Source organism: Oncorhynchus gorbuscha, linkage group LG10, assembly GCF_021184085.1.
Source record: "Oncorhynchus gorbuscha isolate QuinsamMale2020 ecotype Even-year linkage group LG10, OgorEven_v1.0, whole genome shotgun sequence".
Classification (NCBI taxonomy): Eukaryota; Metazoa; Chordata; class Actinopteri; order Salmoniformes; family Salmonidae; genus Oncorhynchus; species Oncorhynchus gorbuscha.
In genome coordinates, this window is record NC_060182.1 from 33326201 (window position 1) to 33347442 (window position 21242).

The 21242-nt window shown below is 52.7% G+C and overlaps 1 protein-coding gene across 2 annotated transcripts in view; it reads right to left on the reverse strand.

Annotated features, from left to right (window-relative positions):
• Positions 1–3503: 3503 nt before the first annotated feature.
• Positions 3504–21242, reverse strand: part of LOC124045909 (segment polarity protein dishevelled homolog DVL-1-like) — a 67835-nt gene continuing 50096 nt past the window's right edge. For both annotated transcript variants that reach the window (XM_046365706.1, XM_046365705.1), the window contains exon 15: positions 3504–5318. In XM_046365706.1, coding sequence (XP_046221662.1) covers positions 4756–5318 — 563 coding nt within the window. In that variant the 3' untranslated portion in view covers positions 3504–4755. The remainder of the gene's footprint in view (positions 5319–21242) is intronic.

Genomic DNA, 21242 nt, shown 5'->3' on the forward strand with positions numbered 1-21242 from the left:
GCTAGGGTTATGGCTAGGGTTGGGGTTGAACCGGGGTGTGGACAAGAAGCTAGGGTTGAGGTTAAGGTTATGGCTAGGGTTGGGGTTGAGCCCAGGTGTGGACATGAAGCTAGGGATATGGCTAGGGTTGGGATTGAACCGGGGTGTGGACATGAAGCTAGGGTTGAGGTTAGGGTTATGGCTAGGGTTGGGGTTGAACCGGGGTGTGGACATGAAGCTAGGGTTGAGGTTAGGGTTATGGCTAGGGTTGGGGTTGAGCCATGATGTGGACATGAAGCTAGGGTTATGGCTAGGGTTGGGGTTGAGCCATGATGTGGACATGAAGCTAGGGTTATGGCTAGGGTTGGGGTTGAACCATGATGTGGACATGAAGCTAGGGTTAGGGTTGGGTTTGGGGATAGCATTACAGCTGTGGAGACATTGTAATACCATTCTAAGGTTCTTTTCTCCAGTCACTTTCTTTTCTCCTGTCACTGTCTCTCTTTTTTCATTTGCTACATTTTCTCACCACTTCCCTATCTATTTGTGTATGTACCTTCGAAGGGTGAACTCTAACAGTAGGTGTCTTGTTAGATCCTATCCTTTGGAATTACTTACTCTCAACAATGACATTGTTAGATCCCATTGGGTAACCTGGTTAAACTGTTGGGGTAAACTATTTGCACCTTTGTGTGTTGCTTCTAAGTATCTGATCTTCGATCTTCTTTCTACCTTTCACACCCCCCACTTCGTCCTACACACAGGGCCGTAGGATGTAAGGTCATGGCATCAAATGTCAACACCTCATCTGCCTAAAAACCTTACGTCAATAGCAAACACCCACGTCTCCCACTCTAGACAACACTTGCGTACACAGACAGAAAGCCGTAGTGTACACCCCTAACACTACAGCTTGTAAAAGAGAAATTGAAACACTGTATGGTAGACCAAGTAAGAGCTGCTCATAGTCAGTGTATGGGCTTAGGCGGTTTGGAGTAGTTATTCACAGATAACAAAGCCTTTTTATATAGTGGGTTTAGATATGTGCACCGAACAGGGTCATACTGAGTCACTCCACATCTCTCACAATAGACTCCACCAGCTGTGCAACACAGCCATAGTAGTCACTGCGTGTTCGGATCTGTAGCCCTGGAGAACCTTGCTCTAGTGAGTCTACAGTAGAAGCTACGCCTCTGCATCTGGGGTCGCCTCTTGAGCCACAAGCAGACACATCACTTCCTGTTAGAAACACCACATCCTCCCACTCATGTGACTGTGACAGAGAGCATTTCAGCAGGGTCTCATGGCGTCAGAGCGGGGTCTGCTCTGGCCTGTTGTTAGCCTCCCTCAGGCTTACACCATCAGCCCACAGGGAAAGTACAGCAGTGTTTGTACCAGTAAGTTCCACTCAGAGGCGGGTAGATTTAACATCAAAGCAGATCATTTCATCAGGGCTTTGAGGGCAAGGACAGTAAAATAAGACGTTACAGAACTTACTCCACCCTTCCTTGACAGAAATAACACCACATTATCGAAACACAGTGTCTAGTGTAGGCCTATGTGTATGGGCTCTTACTGCTGGTTAAATATAGTAAATGCAACTGATATGGATATTGGCTTCCATTTCGATATGTACAGCACTTACCGTCATTTACTACAGTTAAAAGTTGTCAAACCAACCTTTTTACTGGTTTCTGCAAACAAACAAAAAAATCCACAACCAAACAATTGCACGGTTCACAATGTTGTCGTTGTCGTTTTTTAAGAAACTCAGACAACATCTTTGTACATATATATGTTTTATTCTTATATATAATACATTTCTATGTACAATTTATTCCTGTTTTTGTAAAGAAATAAAATGAAAGACAAAGCTTTGATTGCAAACAGTGTTTCATACCAAAGGGCCAGAGAAGAGAGAGCAAGAGAGAGAATGAGAAAGTGCTCAAATAATGATCAGAGTGTTGCGACAGAAAGGTCTTATGCATCACACCGTTTCCGTGTTGTCGATAGACTTGGGCTGGGAGTCAATTCGATTGAAGGTTATAGGCATTGCCGACTTTCAAGGCAATGTGTTCCCACGTTTGCGGAGACTACTTTCATGGTAAACATTGCATATGTCGGCTCAATCGAAAACTACCTTTACATTTCTATGGCAGAATCTGTAATCATCCGCATAGCGTTTGTTGGAAGTGGAACTACGTTAGACTTGTCAAATCCACAAGTGGATCCTGGCATTTATACCTAAATTGGACTTTGCCATTCGCTGCACAGTTATCGCCGGTTAAAGCTTGATCTTAGGCCTTAAACACAGCTTAACCAATTAACCAACCTTCACAAGAAGGACTTTCAAATCAAGGGCTGGAATTTCATAAAAAATGATCAGGTGATATCACAGAAAAATACCTACAGTGTACAGAACTACACACCTCACTGTGAGAAGCATTGGTTATCACTCTGATCTCTGTTTCAGTCAACACTTTTAAGAGACCCTGTTGACTTTAACTGATGACGATCAGATCTGTTTTAGGTAGTAGATCTGTGGTGGACGGCCACTGTTTGCAACTCTGTTTGCAGCTACACTACATGACCAAAAGTGTGGACACCTGCTCGTCGAACATCTCAATCCAAAATCATGGGCATTAATATCCAGTTGGTCCCCCCTTTCCTGCTATAACAGCCTCCACTCTTCTGGGAAGGCTTTCCACTAGATGTTTGAACATTGCTGCGGGGACTTGCTTCCATTCAGCCACGAGCATTAGTGAGGTCGGCCACTGATGTTGGGAGATTACACCTGGCTTGCAGTTGGCGTTCCAATTCACCCCAAAGGTTTTCGATGGGGTTGAGGTCAGGGCTCTTTGCAGGCCAGTCAAGTTCTTCCACACTGATCTCGACAAACCATTTCTGTATGGACCTCACTTTGTGCACGGGGACATTGTCATGTTGAAACAGGAAAGGGCCTTCCCCAAACTGTTGCCACCAAGTTGGAAGCACAGAATAGTTTAGAATGACATAGTATGCTGTAGCGTTAATATTTCCCTTCACTGGAACTAAGGGGCCTAGCCCAAACCATGAAAAACAGCCCCAGACCATTATTCCTCCTCTACCAAACTTTACAGTTGGCACTATGCATTCGGGCAGATAGTGTTTTCCTGGCATCCGCCAAACCCAGATTTGTCCGTCGGATTGCCAGATATTGAAGCGTGATTCATCACTCCAGAGAACGTGTTTCCACTGCTCCAGAGTCCAATGGCGGCGAGTTTTAAACCACTCCAGCTGACACTTGGCATTGCACATGGAGATCTTAGGATTGTGTGCGGCTGCTCGGCCATAGAAACCCATTTCATGAAGCTCCTGACGAACAGTTATGGTGCTGATGTTGCTTCCAGAGGCAGTTAGGAACTTGGTAGTGAGTGTTGCAACCGAGGACAGACGCACTGCACTGACTTGTTGGAAAGGTGGCATCCTATGAAGGTGCCATGTTGAAAGTCACTGAGCTCTTCAGTAAGGCCATTCTACTGCCAACGTTTGTCTATAGAGATTGCATGGCTGTGTGCTCGATTTTATACACCTGCCAGCAAGAGGTGTGGCTGAAATAGCTGAATCCACAAATTTGAAGGGGTGTCCACATACTTTTGTATGTATAGTGTATGTGGAAACAGTTAAAAATCTAATGTGTTCACAACACGAGTCTGTTGTGGTCAGGACTCCATTGACTGCAATAATAATGATGCATTGGACAAAGCCCAGCTAGGACAGTGGTCAAATCCTGGCCACTGAGTCACAGAGGGAAACGATGTCTGACTGAGTGTCTACGTATGAGTCAGCCATAGAGCGAGACAACGTATGACACTGACCGTCAATGCAAAATCATGATCACGTAAATAACATCAAACATTCTCCAGTGTATGGATTCTTCCTTTAGACCTTTGGCGAGAGGCCCAACCCCCAAATTTCAAATATCTAACTAAATGAATGTGTCTATTCCTTTTAAAGCAGTTGAGATAGTCATGCAGATAAGCAGCCTATAGTTTAAACTAACAACTGGTTACAGTGCCTCCCTTAGTTGGACAAATACAAGGGCTGTGAAATAGGCCGAGGCTAGCTTTGACTAGTTAGAATATGTCACGGTCCCCCTGCAGACCGGATAGCAGGTCAGTCAGTTAGAGCAGGAGTTTTGGTATGTTTTGGCCAAATAGTAGAAGTTTGTGTAAAGGGCGACATTCTAGGAAGCTGACTCATAGTCCAGAGCCTCCAGTGAGGCTTCCCTCTTCCAGAGCTCTGTGTCCGGGTGGGTCTGGGGGATTGAGATCCAGACCCAGTCAGTTGGCTTGGACGTCTGGTTCAACAAACAGCAGGTGCTTGTTCTCCACATAGAGTAACTACATGCTCTCGGGACTGGACTGTCTGTGGCAGCTCACAAGGATCACCACATTGAACACCACTCACATCAATTTCACAAACTGTTCACGTCACGTCAATACAAAAGAGCTGGCTGGGGGTTCTGATCAGACACTGAGGCTCTGTGTGTTTTTGTGATGGCAGGACTCTCTTCAGTTCTGTTGTGCTCTTGTCTCCTGTCCTCCCCTGCTCCGACATCCGAGGGGCCGTTGTTGACAGCATGGGGACGGAGGGGACCAGCGTCTACATTCTCAACTCAGGAATAGTCAGTAGCAAATGGGGTAAAGAAGAGAAGGTGAGGTGGGACGGACGAGCGGTAGGACGGGGGGGGCTTGTTTGTGCTCAGCAAGTTTTTAAAAGGCACTGTCCTGTCTGTCACATGATGTCAACAAAGAACTCGCATGGATTGCCCATAGCGTGCTGGAAGGACTGGCGGCTAGCCGTGAGCTCAGGGGGGACGGCTCCTAGCCCCCGTACCGGGGGAGCCCCGGGAGGGGTGCTGCTGCTGACGGAGGTCTTAGAGGCCAGCCGGGACAGGCAGTATGAGGGGGGCAGGCCGGGGGGGCCGTAAGAGGAGGCGTGGCTTCGCTCACTGTGGCCACACGAGCCGGGCCCAGGCTTGGTGAAAGGGGCGTGTTTGTAGATGAAGGATGTGTGGCTGTGGGTGTGGCTGTTCTGTGATTGACAGTGACTCCTGTGAGACTGAGCATGGCTGAAACCAGAGCGGGTGTGGCTGTGACTTGAGTGGGCATGGCTGCTGTGATGACTGTGATGACTCTGCTGGCTGGCGGACTTATCGCAAGGGCGCCTCGCTCCTCTGATCCCCTTTGGCTCAGTTTCACTGCATGTGGACCTGTGACCCTTCACTTGTGGGGAGGAGTTTTGATCAGGGCCCTTCCCTGTCCCTGCGCTGGGGTTGGATCCACTGCTTCTGCTTCCTAGGAAAGGAGAGGAGAGGAGAGGAGAGGAGAGGAGAGGAGAGGAGAGGAGAGGAGAGGAGAGGAGAGGAGAGGAGAGGAGAGGAGAGAGGGACACACACGTCATCTGGGCAGCCACACACCTGGTTAAACCACACCAGACACACAACAGCAGCTCCAACTCACCAGCTTCTTATTACTGATTTTGAACAGTTGGCTGAATTGGCTGCTATTGCTATGATAATCATGGAGGTTGGACATTCATTATAATTCTCATCCACTTTACAGGCCTAGATTCAATCGGTTGAAGCTTTAACCGCCGATAGCCAACAGCCGCATATAGCTGATGTTTTGGCGGTGTCGTAATGTAGGTGTAACTGCGTTGAAGCTGTCATATCAGGGAGAAGCTTCTCTTGTGATTCATTTTCAGGCAGTCATACCTGTCCCACTCCCGTTAGAAGTTCAGAATGACAAAGTACAGGCCATATAGAAGTAATGACGCTCAAATTGAAAATCATTAAATTAAATGATGAGGATTTCTATCAGCCTAATCGAGGTGTAGATTACACCACACATTCCAGTGTTCAAATTTGTAAACGAGGCTGCATGGGATTTTTGTTACTGTGACTCCGTGCAGCCAATGGCAATGTCCGCTTTAGGTACAATGCCGGGAGCCGTTGTGGATTTGACAGCTCCACCTCAAACACCATCAAAACGTCAGCTATGCAGATCTGATTGAATCAGGCCCTTCATTGCCAACAGTCACAGGCAAATGTAACGATACACCTGCATCAAAGACACATTTTAAAATTGGAACATACTGCATTGATAATATCAAAACAAATGGGGCTTTTATGATTTGCTTTTAAAAGGAAAGAGCATTCCATTGTTGAATTGTACAGAGAAAAATCACATTGATTGTATTGATACAGGTGTAAACATTACATAATTATTATCACATGATCAAACATGTTCCCCTCCTTTCGATAAGCAATGAGCACAACAGGACTGGGTAAAGTGGTTCATGACTGCCCCCTGCCAGTGAGAATGATAGTGCAAGATTTTGCCTGATTTGATCACCCTGAATCATGCACCTCTCATTCTGAGATTACAGCAGCACAGGACCAAGAGAGGGAGAACCGACGATCAGGAGAGTCACACAGACACAGCTGCAGGGGCGGAAACAGAATGGACACCAACATACTCAGAGGGAGAGGCACGGGAAAACAAAAACCTTAAGCTGTGGTATGAGGAGAATGTGGTGTATATTTATATATCAAGAGAAAGAGATATAGTGAGAGAAAGATAGGAAGAAATTGAGATGTAGAGAAGGGAGAGCGCAAAGGGCAAGAATTAAGGCAAGATAAAATGTATAGTGATGGATTGAGAGAGATAATTCAAAAGGAGAAGGAGAGAGGTAGCAGAGAGTGGGTTAGCTGTTAGCTTACCGGTTCCCCAGAGTCCTGAGACTACCTGGTCCATCAGTCTACCGTTGCCCAACAGAAACAGAGGGAACAACAGAGTTACACACACCTCCCAGCCCAGCCTAACCTGTCTAAACCCAGTCTACTGCTGTCACCTCCCAGCCCAGCCTAACCTGTCTAAACCCAGTCTACTGCTGTCACCTCCCAGCCCAGCCTAACCTGTCTAAACCCAGTCTACTGCTGTCACCTCCCAGCCCAGCCTAACCTGTCTAAACCCAGTCTACTGCTGTCACCTCCCAGCCTAACCTATCTAAACCCAGTCTACTGCTGTCACCTCCCAGCCCAGCCTAACCTGTCTAAACCCAGTCTACTGCTGTCACCTCCCAGCCCAGCCTAACCTGTCTAAACCCAGTCTACTGCTGTCACCTCCCAGCCCAGCCTAACCTATCTAAACCCAGTCTACTGCTGTCACCTCCCAGCCTAACCTATCTAAACCCAGTCTACTGCTGTCACCTCCCAGCCTAACCTGTCTAAAACCAGTCTACTGCTGTCACCTCCCAGCCTAACCTATCTAAACCCAGTCTACTGCTGTCACCTCCCAACCTAACCTGTCTAAACCCAGTCTACTGCTGTCACCTCCCAGCCTAACCTGTCTAACCCAGTCTACTGCTGTCACCTCCCAGCCTAACCTATCTAAACCCAGTCTACTGCTGTCACCTCCCAGCCTAACCTGTCTAACCCAGTCTACTGCTGTCACATCCCAGCCTAACCTGTCTAACCCAGTCTACTGCTGTAAACTCCCAGCCTAACCTGTCTAACCCAGTCTACTGTTGTCACCTCCCAGCCTAACCTGTCTAACCCAGTCTACTGCTGTCACCTCCCAGCCTAACCTGCCTATTGCTGTCACCTCCCAGCCCAGCCTAACCTGTCAAAACCCAGTCTACTGCTGTCATCTCCCAGCCCAGCATAACCTGCCTATTGCTGTCACCTCCCAGCCCAGCCTAACCTATCTAAACCCGGTCTACTTACTGTCACCTCCCAGCCTAACCTGTCTAACCCAGTCTACTGCTGTCACCTCCCAGCCTAACCTGTCTAACCTAGTCTACTTACTGTCACCTCCCAGCCCAGCCTAACCTGTCTAACCCAGTCTACTTACTGTCACCTCCCAGCCCAGCCTAACCTGTCTACTTACTGTCACCTCCCAGCTCAGCCTAACCTGTTTACTGCTGTCACCTCCCAGCCCAGCCTAACCTGTCTAACCCAGTCTACTTACTGTCACCTCCCAGCCCAGCCTAACCTGTCTACTGCTGTCACCTCCCAGCCCAGCCTAACCTGTCTACTGCTGTCACCTCCCAGCCCAGCCTAACCTGTCTTACCCAGTCTACTTACTGTCACCTCCCAGCCCAGCCTAACCTGTATACTTACTGTCACCTCCCAGCCTAACCTGTCTACTGCTGTCACCTCCCAGCCCAGCCTAACCTGTCTACTGCTGTCACCTCCCAGCCCAGCCTAACCTGTCTACTGCTGTCACCTCCCAGCCCAGCCTAACCTGTCTTACCCAGTCTACTTACTGTCACCTCCCAGCCCAGCCTAACCTATCTAAACCCAGTCTACTGCTGTCACCTCCCAGCCTAACCTATCTAAACCCAGTCTACTGCTTTCATCTCCCAGCCCAGCCTAACCTATCTAAACCCAGTCTACTGCTGTCACCTCCCAGCCCAGCCTAACCTGTCTAAACCCAGTCTACTGCTGTCACCTCCCAGCCCAGCCTAACCTGTCTAAACCCAGTCTACTGCTGTCACCTCCCAGCCCAGCCTAATCTATCTAAACCCAGTCTACTGCTGTCACCTCCCAGCCCAGCCTAACCTGTCTAAACCCAGTCTACTGCTGTCACCTCCCAGCCCAGCCTAACCTGTCTAAACCCAGTCTACTGCTGTCACCTCCCAGCCCAGCCTAATCTATCTAAACCCAGTCTACTGCTGTCACCTCCCAGCCTAACCTGTCTAAACCCAGTCTACTGCTGTCACCTCCCAGCCTAACCTATCTAAACCCAGTCTACTGCTGTCACCTCCCAGCCTAATCTATCTAAACCCAGTCTACTGCTGTCACCTCCCAGCCCAGCCTAACCTGTCTAAACCCAGTCTACTGCTGTCACCTCCCAGCCTAACCTATCTAAACCCAGTCTACTGCTGTCACCTCCCAGCCTAACCTATCTAAACCCAGTCTACAGCTGTCACCTCCCAGCCTAACCTCTCTAAACCCAGTCTACTGCTGTCAGCTCCCAGCCCAGCCTAACCTATCTAAACCCAGTCTACTGCTGTCACCTCCCAGCCCAGCCTAACCTGTCTAAACCCAGTCTACTGCTGTCACCTCCCAGCCTAACCTATCTAAACCCAGTCTACTGCTGTCACCTCCCAACCCAGCCTAACCTGTCTAAACCCAGTCTGCTGCTGTCACCTCCCAGCCTAACCTATCTAACCCAGTCTACTGCTGTCACCTCCCAGCCCAGCCTAACCTATCTAAACCCAGTCTACTGCTGTCACCTCCCAGCCCAGCCTAACCTATCCAAACCCAGTCTACTGCTGTCACCTCCCAGCCCAGCCTAACCTATCTAAACCCAGTCTACTGCTGTCACCTCCCAGCCTAACCTATCTAAACCCAGTCTACTGCTGTCACCTCCCAGCCTAATCTATCTAAACCCAGTCTACTGCTGTCACCTCCCAGCCCAGCCTGTCTAAACCCAGTCTACTGCTGTCACCTCCCAGCCTAATCTATCTAAACCCAGTCTACTGCTGTCACCTCCCAGCCTAACCTATCTAAACCCAGTCTACAGCTGTCACCTCCCAGCCTAACCTCTCTAAACCCAGTCTACTGCTGTCACCTCCCAGCCCAGCCTAACCTATCTAAACCCAGTCTACTGCTGTCACCTCCCAGCCCAGCCTAACCTGTCTAAACCCAGTCTACTGCTGTCAACTCCCAGCCTAACCTGTCTAAACCCAGTCTACTGCTGTCACCTCCCAGCCCAGCCTAACCTGTCTAAACCCAGTCTACTGCTGTCACCTCCCAGCCTAACCTGTCTAACCCAGTCTACTGCTGTCACCTCCCAGCCTAACCTGTCTAACCCAGTCTACTGCTGTCAACTCCCAGCCTAACCTGTCTAACCCAGTCTACTGCTGTCACCTCCCAGCCTAACCTGTCTAACCCAGTCTACTGCTGTCACCTCCCAGCCCAGCCTAACCTATCTAAACCCAGTCTACTGCTGTCACCTCCCAGCCTAACCTATCTAAACCCAGTCTACTGCTGTCACTTCCCAGCCTAACCTGTCTAAAACCAGTCTACTGCTGTCACCTCCCAGCCTAACCTATCTAAACCCAGTCTACTGCTGTCACCTCCCAACCTAACCTGTCTAAACCCAGTCTACTGCTGTCACCTCCCAGCCTAACCTGTCTAACCCAGTCTACTGCTGTCACATCCCAGCCTAACCTGTCTAACCCAGTCTACTGCTGTAAACTCCCAGCCTAACCTGTCTAACCCAGTCTACTGCTGTAAACTCCCAGCCTAACCTGTCTAACCCAGTCTACTGCTGTCACCTCCCAGCCTAACCTGCCTATTGCTGTCACCTCCCAGCCCAGCCTAACCTGTCTAAACCCAGTCTACTGCTGTCATCTCCCAGCCCAGCATAACCTGCCTATTGCTGTCACCTCCCAGCCCAGCCTAACCTATCTAAACCCGGTCTACTTACTGTCACCTCCCAGCCTAACCTGTCTAACCCAGTCTACTGCTGTCACCTCCCAGCCTAACCTGTCTAACCCAGTCTACTTACTGTCACCTCCCAGCCCAGCCTAACCTGTCTACTGCTGTCACCTCCCAGCCCAGCCTAACCTGTCTACTGCTGTCACCTCCCAGCCCAGCCTAACCTGTCTTACCCAGTCTACTTACTGTCACCTCCCAGCCCAGCCTAACCTATCTAAACCCAGTCTACTGCTGTCACCTCCCAGCCTAACCTATCTAAACCCAGTCTACTGCTTTCATCTCCCAGCCCAGCCTAACCTGTCTAAACCCAGTCTACTGCTGTCACCTCCCAGCCCAGCCTAATCTATCTAAACCCAGTCTACTGCTGTCACCTCCCAGCCTAACCTATCTAAACCCAGTCTACAGCTGTCACCTCCCAGCCTAACCTCTCTAAACCCAGTCTACTGCTGTCACCTCCCAGCCCAGCCTAACCTATCTAAACCCAGTCTACTGCTGTCACCTCCCAGCCCAGCCTAACCTGTCTAAACCCAGTCTACTGCTGTCAACTCCCAGCCTAACCTGTCTAAACCCAGTCTACTGCTGTCACCTCCCAGCCCAGCCTAACCTGTCTAAACCCAGTCTACTGCTGTCACCTCCCAGCCTAACCTGTCTAACCCAGTCTACTGCTGTCACCTCCCAGCCTAACCTGTCTAACCCAGTCTACTGCTGTCAACTCCCAGCCTAACCTGTCTAACCCAGTCTACTGCTGTCACCTCCCAGCCTAACCTGTCTAACCCAGTCTACTGCTGTCACCTCCCAGCCCAGCCTAACCTATCTAAACCCAGTCTACTGCTGTCACCTCCCAGCCTAACCTATCTAAACCCAGTCTACTGCTGTCACTTCCCAGCCTAACCTGTCTAAAACCAGTCTACTGCTGTCACCTCCCAGCCTAACCTATCTAAACCCAGTCTACTGCTGTCACCTCCCAACCTAACCTGTCTAAACCCAGTCTACTGCTGTCACCTCCCAGCCTAACCTGTCTAACCCAGTCTACTGCTGTCACATCCCAGCCTAACCTGTCTAACCCAGTCTACTGCTGTAAACTCCCAGCCTAACCTGTCTAACCCAGTCTACTGCTGTAAACTCCCAGCCTAACCTGTCTAACCCAGTCTACTGCTGTCACCTCCCAGCCTAACCTGCCTAGTCTTGCTGTCACCTCCCAGCCCAGCCTAACCTGTCTAAACCCAGTCTACTGCTGTCATCTCCCAGCCCAGCATAACCTGCCTATTGCTGTCACCTCCCAGCCCAGCCTAACCTATCTAAACCCGGTCTACTTACTGTCACCTCCCAGCCTAACCTGTCTAACCCAGTCTACTGCTGTCACCTCCCAGCCTAACCTGTCTAACCCAGTCTACTACTGTCACCTCCCAGCCCAGCCTAACCTGTCTACTGCTGTCACCTCCCAGCCCAGCCTAACCTGTCTACTGCTGTCACCTCCCAGCCCAGCCTAACCTGTCTTACCCAGTCTACTTACTGTCACCTCCCAGCCCAGCCTAACCTATCTAAACCCAGTCTACTGCTGTCACCTCCCAGCCTAACCTATCTAAACCCAGTCTACTGCTTTCATCTCCCAGCCCAGCCTAACCTGTCTAAACCCAGTCTACTGCTGTCACCTCCCAGCCCAGCCTAATCTATCTAAACCCAGTCTACTGCTGTCACCTCCCAGCCCAGCCTAACCTGTCTAAACCCAGTCTACTGCTGTCACCTCCCAGCCCAGCCTAACCTGTCTAAACCCAGTCTACTGCTGTCACCTCCCAGCCCAGCCTAATATATCTAAACCCAGTCTACTGCTGTCACCTCCCAGCCTAACCTGTCTAAACCCAGTCTACTGCTGTCACCTCCCAGCCTAACCTATCTAAACCCAGTCTACTGCTGTCACCTCCCAGCCTAATCTATCTAAACCCAGTCTACTGCTGTCACCTCCCAGCCCAGCCTAACCTGTCTAAACCCAGTCTACTGCTGTCACCTCCCAGCCTAACCTATCTAAACCCAGTCTACTGCTGTCACCTCCCAGCCTAACCTATCTAAACCCAGTCTACAGCTGTCACCTCCCAGCCTAACCTCTCTAAACCCAGTCTACTGCTGTCAGCTCCCAGCCCAGCCTAACCTATCTAAACCCAGTCTACTGCTGTCACCTCCCAGCCCAGCCTAACCTGTCTAAACCCAGTCTACTGCTGTCACCTCCCAGCCTAACCTATCTAAACCCAGTCTACTGCTGTCACCTCCCAACCCAGCCTAACCTGTCTAAACCCAGTCTGCTGCTGTCACCTCCCAGCCTAACCTATCTAACCCAGTCTACTGCTGTCACCTCCCAGCCCAGCCTAACCTATCTAAACCCAGTCTACTGCTGTCACCTCCCAGCCCAGCCTAACCTATCCAAACCCAGTCTACTGCTGTCACCTCCCAGCCCAGCCTAACCTATCTAAACCCAGTCTACTGCTGTCACCTCCCAGCCTAACCTATCTAAACCCAGTCTACTGCTGTCACCTCCCAGCCTAATCTATCTAAACCCAGTCTACTGCTGTCACCTCCCAGCCCAGCCTAACCTGTCTAAACCCAGTCTACTGCTGTCACCTCCCAGCCTAATCTATCTAAACCCAGTCTACTGCTGTCACCTCCCAGCCTAACCTATCTAAACCCAGTCTACAGCTGTCACCTCCCAGCCTAACCTCTCTAAACCCAGTCTACTGCTGTCACCTCCCAGCCCAGCCTAACCTATCTAAACCCAGTCTACTGCTGTCACCTCCCAGCCCAGCCTAACCTGTCTAAACCCAGTCTACTGCTGTCAACTCCCAGCCTAACCTGTCTAAACCCAGTCTACTGCTGTCACCTCCCAGCCCAGCCTAACCTGTCTAAACCCAGTCTACTGCTGTCACCTCCCAGCCTAACCTGTCTAACCCAGTCTACTGCTGTCACCTCCCAGCCTAACCTGTCTAACCCAGTCTACTGCTGTCACCTCCCAGCATAACCTGTCTAACCCAGTCTACTGCTGTCACCTCCCAGCCTAACCTGTCTAACCCAGTCTACTGCTGTCACCTCCCTGCCCAGCCTAACCTATCTAAACCCAGTCTACTGCTGTCACCTCCCAGCCTAACCTATCTAAACCCAGTCTACTGCTGTCACCTCCCAGCCTAACCTGTCTAAAACCAGTCTACTGCTGTCACCTCCCAGCCTAACCTATCTAAACCCAGTCTACTGCTGTCACCTCCCAACCTAACCTGTCTAAACCCAGTCTACTGCTGTCACCTCCCAGCCTAACCTGTCTAACCCAGTCTACTGCTGTCACATCCCAGCCTAACCTGTCTAACCCAGTCTACTGCTGTAAACTCCCAGCCTAACCTGTCTAACCCAGTCTACTGTTGTCACCTCCCAGCCTAACCTGTCTAACCCAGTCTACTGCTGTCACCTCCCAGCCTAACCTGCCTATTGCTGTCATCTCCCAGCCCAGCCTAACCTGTCTAAACCCAGTCTACTGCTGTCATCTCCCAGCCCAGCATAACCTGCCTATTGCTGTCACCTCCCAGCCCAGCCTAACCTATCTAAACCCGGTCTACTTACTGTCACCTCCCAGCCTAACCTGTCTAACCCAGTCTACTGCTGTCACCTCCCAGCCTAACCTGTCTAACCCAGTCTACTTACTGTCACCTCCCAGCCCAGCCTAACCTGTCTACTGCTGTCACCTCCCAGCCCAGCCTAACCTGTCTAACCCAGTCTACTTACTGTCACCTCCCAGCCCAGCCTAACCTGTCTACTTACTGTCACCTCCCAGCTCAGCCTAACCTGTTTACTGCTGTCACCTCCCAGCCCAGCCTAACCTGTCTAACCCAGTCTACTTACTGTCACCTCCCAGCCCAGCCTAACCTGTCTACTGCTGTCACCTCCCAGCCCAGCCTAACCTGTCTACTGCTGTCACCTCCCAGCCCAGCCTAACCTGTCTTACCCACTCTACTTACTGTCACCTCCCAGCCCAGCCTAACCTGTATACTTACTGTCACCTCCCAGCCTAACCTGTCTACTGCTGTCACCTCCCAGCCCAGCCTAACCTGTCTACTGCTGTCACCTCCCAGCCCAGCCTAACCTGTCTACTGCTGTCACCTCCCAGCCCAGCCTAACCTGTCTTACCCAGTCTACTTACTGTCACCTCCCAGCCTAACCTGTCTACTGCTGTCACCTCCCAGCCTACCCTGTCTACTTACTGTCACCTCCCAGCCTAACCTGTCTCCTGCTGTCACCTCCCAGCCCAGCCTAACCTGTCTACTGCTGTCAACTCCCAGCCCAGCCTAACCTGTCTACTTACTGTCACCTCCCAGCCCAGCCTAACCTGTCTACTGCTGTCACCTCCCAGCCCAGCCTAACCTGTCTAACCCAGTCTACTTTCTATCACCTCCCAGCCCAGCCTAACCTATCTACTGCTGTCACCTCCCAGCCCAGCCTAACCTGTCTACTTACTGTCACCTCCCAGCCCAGCCTAACCTGTCTACTGCTGTCACCTCCCAGCCCAGCCTAACCTGTCTAACCCAGTCTACTTTCTATCACCTCCCAGCCCAGCCTAACCTGTCTACTGCTGTCACCTCCCAGCCCAGCCTAACCTGTCCACTGCTGTCACCTCCCAGCCCAGCCTAACCTGTCTACTGCTGTCACCTCCCAGCCCAGCCTAACCTGTCCACTGCTGTCACCTCCCAGCCCAGCCTAATCTGTCTAACCCAGTCTACTTACTGTCACCTCCCAGCCCAGCCTAACCTGTCTACTGCTGTCACCTCCCAGCCCAGCCTAACCTGTCTTACCCAGTCTACTTACTGTCACCTCCCAGCCCAGCCTAACCTGTATACCTACTGTCACCTCCCAGCCTAACCTGTCTACTGCTGTCACCTCCCAGCGCAGCCTAACCTGTCTACTGCTGTCACCTCCCAGCCCAGCCTAACCTGTCTACTGCTGTCACCTCCCAGCCCAGCCTAACCTGTCTTACCCAGTCTACTTACTGTCACCTCCCAGCCTAACCTGTTTACTGCTGTCACCTCCCAGCCTACCCTGTCTACTTACTGTCACCTCCCAGCCTAACCTGTCTACTGCTGTCACCTCCCAGCCCAGCCTAACCTGTCTACTGCTGTCAACTCCCAGCCCAGCCTAACGTGTCTACTTACTGTCACCTCCCAGCCCAGCCTAACCTGTCTACTGCTGTCACCTCCCAGCCCAGCCTAACCTGTCTAACCCAGTCTACTTTCTATCACCTCCCAGCCCAGCCTAACCTGTCTACTGCTGTCACCTCCCAGCCCAGCCTAACCTGTCCACTGCTGTCTCCTCCCAGCCCAGCCTAACCTGTCTACATACTGTCACCTCCCAGCCCAGCCTAACCTGTCTACTGCTGTCACCTCCCAGCCCAGCCTAACCTGTCTACTTACTGTCACCTCCCAGCCCAGCCTACACCTGTCTACTGACTGTCCCCTCCCAGCCCAGCCTAACCTGTCTACCTACTGTCACCTCCCAGCCCAGCCTAACCTGTCTACATACTGTCACCTCCCAGCCCAGCCTAACCTGTCTACTGCTGTCACCTCCCAGCCCAGCCTAACCTGTCTACTTACTGTCACCTCCCAGCCCAGCCTAACCTGTCTACTGCTGTCTCTTCCCAGCCCAGCCTAACCTGTCTACTTACTGTCACCTCCCAGCCCAGCCTAACCTGTCTACTTACTGTCACCTCCCAGCCCAGCCTAACCTGTCTACTGCTGTCACCTCCCAGCCCAGCCTAACCTGTCTACTTACTGTCACCTCCCAGCCTAACCTGTCTACTTACTGTCACCTCCCAGCCTAACCTGTCTACTTACTGTCACCTCCCAGCCTAAACTGTCTACTGCTGTCACCTCCCAGTCCAGCCTAACCTGTCTACTTACTGTCACCTCCCAGCCCAGCCCAGCCTAACCTGTCTACTTACTGTCACCTCCCAGCCCAGCCTAACCTGTCTACTGCTGTCACCTCCCAGCCCAGCCTAACCTGTCTACTTACTGTCACCTCCCAGCCCAGCCTAACCTGTCTACTTACTGTCACCTCCCAGCCCAGCCTAACCTGTCTACTTACTGTCACCTCCCAGCCCAGCCTAACCTGTCTACTGCTGTCACCTCCCAGCCCAGCCTAACCTGTCTGCTGCTGTCACCTCCCAGCCCAGCCTAACCTGTCTACTTACTGTCACCTCCCAGCCCAGCCTAACCTGTCTACTGCTGTCACCTCCCAGCCCAGCCTAACCTGTCTACTGCTGTCACCTCCCAGCCCAGCCTAACCTGTCTACTGCTGTCACCTCCCAGCCCAGCCTAACCTGTCTACTTACTGTCACCTCCCAGCCCAGCCCAGCCTAACCTGTCTACTTACTGTCACCTCCCAGCCCAGCCTAACCTGTCTACTGCTGTCACCTCCCAGCCCAGCCTAACCTGTCTACTTACTGTCACCTCCCAGCCCAGCCTAACCTGTCTACTGTCACCTCCCAGCCCAGCCTAACCTGTCACCTCCCAGCCCAGCCTAACCTGTCTACTGCTGTCACCTCCCAGCCCAGCCTAACCTGTCTACTACTGTCACCTCCCAGCCCAGCCTAACCTGTCTACTTACTGTCACCTCCCAGCCCAGCCTAACCTGTCTACTTACTGTCACCTCCCAGCCCAGCCTAACCTGTCTACTGCTGTCACCTCCCAGCCCAGCCTAACCTGTCTACTGCTGTCACCTCCCAGCCCAGCCTAACCTGTCTACTGCTGTCACCTCCCAGCCCAGCCTAACCTGTCTACTGCTGTCACCTCCCAGCCCAGCCTAACCTGTCTACTGCTGTCACCTCCCAGCCCAGCCTAACCTGTCTCCCAGCCCAGCCTAACCTGTCACCTCCCAGCCCAGCCTAACCTGTCTACTGCTGTCACCTCCCAGCCCAGCCTAACCTGTCTACTTACTGTCACCTCCCAGCCCAGCCTAACCTGTCTACTGCTGTCTCTTCCCAGCCCAGCCTAACCTGTCTACTTACTGTCACCTCCCAGCCCAGCCTAACCTGTCTACTTACTGTCACCTCCCAGCCCAGCCTAACCTGTCTACTGCTGTCACCTCCCAGCCCAGCCTAACCTGTCTACTTACTGTCATCTCCCAGCCTAACCTGTCTACTTACTGTCACCTCCCAGCCTAACCTGTCTACTTACTGTCACCTCCCAGCCTAAACTGTCTACTGCTGTCACCTCCCAGCCCAGCCTAACCTGTCTACTGCTGTCACCTCCCAGCCCAGCCTAACCTGTCTACTTACTGTCACCTCCCAGCCCAGCCCAGCCTAACCTGTCTACTTACTGTCACCTCCCAGCCCAGCCTAACCTGTCTACTGCTGTCACCTCCCAGCCCAGCCTAACCTGTCTACTTACTGTCACCTCCCAGCCCAGCCTAACCTGTCTACTTACTGTCACCTCCCAGCCCAGCCTAACCTGTCTACTTACTGTCACCTCCCAGCCCAGCCTAACCTGTCTACTGCTGTCACCTCCCAGCCCAGCCTAACCTGTCTACTTACTGTCACCTCCCAGCCCAGCCTACACCTGTCTACTGACTGTCCCCTCCCAGCCCAGCCTAACCTGTCTACCTACTGTCACCTCCCAGCCCAGCCTAACCTGTCTACATACTGTCACCTCCCAGCCCAGCCTAACCTGTCTACTGCTGTCACCTCCCAGCCCAGCCTAACCTGTCTACTTACTGTCACCTCCCAGCCCAGCCTAACCTGTCTACTGCTGTCTCTTCCCAGCCCAGCCTAACCTGTCTACTTACTGTCACCTCCCAGCCCAGCCTAACCTGTCTACTTACTGTCACCTCCCAGCCCAGCCTAACCTGTCTACTGCTGTCACCTCCCAGCCCAGCCTAACCTGTCTACTTACTGTCACCTCCCAGCCTAACCTGTCTACTTACTGTCACCTCCCAGCCTAACCTGTCTACTTACTGTCACCTCCCAGCCTAAACTGTCTACTGCTGTCACCTCCCAGCCCAGCCTAACCTGTCTACTTACTGTCACCTCCCAGCCCAGCCCAGCCTAACCTGTCTACTTACTGTCACCTCCCAGCCCAGCCTAACCTGTCTACTGCTGTCACCTCCCAGCCCAGCCTAACCTGTCTACTTACTGTCACCTCCCAGCCCAGCCTAACCTGTCTACTTACTGTCACCTCCCAGCCCAGCCTAACCTGTCTACTTACTGTCACCTCCCAGCCCAGCCTAACCTGTCTACTGCTGTCACCTCCCAGCCCAGCCTAACCTGTCTGCTGCTGTCACCTCCCAGCCCAGCCTAACCTGTCTACTTACTGTCACCTCCCAGCCCAGCCTAACCTGTCTACTGCTGTCACCTCCCAGCCCAGCCTAACCTGTCTACTGCTGTCACCTCCCAGCCCAGCCTAACCTGTCTACTGCTGTCACCTCCCAGCCCAGCCTAACCTGTCTACTTACTGTCACCTCCCAGCCCAGCCCAGCCTAACCTGTCTACTTACTGTCACCTCCCAGCCCAGCCTAACCTGTCTACTGCTGTCACCTCCCAGCCCAGCCTAACCTGTCTACTTACTGTCACCTCCCAGCCCAGCCTAACCTGTCTACTTACTGTCACCTCCCAGCCCAGCCTAACCTGTCTACTGCTGTCACCTCCCAGCCCAGCCTAACCTGTCTACTGCTGTCACCTCCCAGCCCAGCCTAACCTGTCTACTTACTGTCACCTCCCAGCCCAGCCTAACCTGTCTACTTACTGTCACCTCCCAGCCCAGCCTAACCTGTCTACTTACTGTCACCTCCCAGCCCAGCCTAACCTGTCTACTGCTGTCACCTCCCAGCCCAGCCTAACCTGTCTACTGCTGTCACCTCCCAGCCCAGCCTAACCTGTCTACTGCTGTCACCTCCCAGCCCAGCCTAACCTGTCTACTGCTGTCACCTCCCAGCCCAGCCTAACCTGTCTACTGCTGTCACCTCCCAGCCCAGCCTAACCTGTCTACCTACTGTCACCTCCCAGCCCAGCCTAACCTGTCTATTGCTGTCACCTCCCAGCCCAGCCTAACCTGTCTACTGCTGTCACCTCCCAGCCCAGCCTAACCTGTCTACTGCTGTCACCTCCCAGCCCAGCCTAACCTGTCTATTGCTGTCACCTCCCAGCCCAGCCTAACCTGTCTACTTACTGTCACCTCCCAGCCCAGCCTACACCTGTCTACTGACTGTCCCCTCCCAGCCCAGCCTAACCTGTCTACCTACTGTCACCTCCCAGCCCAGCCTAACCTGTCTACATACTGTCACCTCCCAGCCCAGCCTAACCTGTCTACTGCTGTCACCTCCCAGCCCAGCCTAACCTGTCTACTTACTGTCACCTCCCAGCCCAGCCTAACCTGTCTACTGCTGTCTCTTCCCAGCCCAGCCTAACCTGTCTACTTACTGTCACCTCCCAGCCCAGCCTAACCTGTCTACTTACTGTCACCTCCCAGCCCAGCCTAACCTGTCTACTGCTGTCACCTCCCAGCCCAGCCTAACCTGTCTACTTACTGTCATCTCCCAGCCTAACCTGTCTACTTACTGTCACCTCCCAGCCCAGCCTAACCTGTCTACTGCTGTCACCTCCCAGCCCAGCCTAACCTGTCTACTGCTGTCACCTCCCAGCCCCCAGCCTAACCTGTACTTACTGTCACCTCCCAGCCCAGCCTAACCTGTCTACTGCTGTCACCTCCCAGCCCAGCCTAACCTGTCTACTTACTGTCACCTCCCAGCCCAGCCTAACCTGTCTACTTACTGTCACCTCCCAGCCCAGCCTAACCTGTCTACTGTCACCTCCCAGCCCAGCCTAACCTGTCTACTACTGTCACCTCCCAGCCCAGCCTAACCTGTCCACTGCCCAGCCCAGCCTAACCTGTCTACTTACTGTCACCTCCCAGCCCAGCCTAACCTGTCTGTCTGCTGTCACCTCCCAGCCCAGCCTAACCTGTCTACTTACTGTCACCTCCCAGCCCAGCCTAACCTGTCTACTTACTGTCACCTCCCAGCCCAGCCTAACCTGTCTACTGCTGTCACCTCCCAGCCCAGCCTAACCTGTCTACTGCTGTCACCTCCCAGCCCAGCCTAACCTGTCTACTGCTGTCACCTCCCAGCCCAGCCTAACCTGTCTACTTACTGTCACCTCCCAGCCCAGCCTAACCTGTCTACTTACTGTCACCTCCCAGCCCAGCCTAACCTGTCTACTGCTGTCACCTCCCAGCCCAGCCTAACCTGTCTACTTACTGTCACCTCCCAGCCCAGCCTAACCTGTCTACTTACTGTCACCTCCCAGCCCAGCCTAACCTGTCTACTTACTGTCACCTCCCAGCCCAGCCTAACCTGTCTACTGCTGTCACCTCCCAGCCCAGTAACCTGTCTCCTGTCACCTCCCAGCCCAGCCTAACCTGTCTACTACTGTCACCTCCCAGCCCAGCCTAACCTGTCTACTACTGTCACCTCCCAGCCCAGCCTAACCTGTCTACTGCTGTCACCTCCCAGCCCAGCCTAACCTGTCTACTGCTGTCACCTCCCAGCCTAACCCAGTCACCTCCCAGCCCACCTGTCTACCTGCTGTCACCTCCCAGCCCAGCCTAACCTGTCTACTGCTGTCACCTCCCAGCCCAGCCTAACCTGTCTACTGCTGTCACCTCCCAGCCCTGTCTACCTACTGTCACCTCCCAGCCCAGCCTAACCTGTCTATTGCAGTCAGCTCCCAGCCCAGCCTAACCTGTCTACTGCT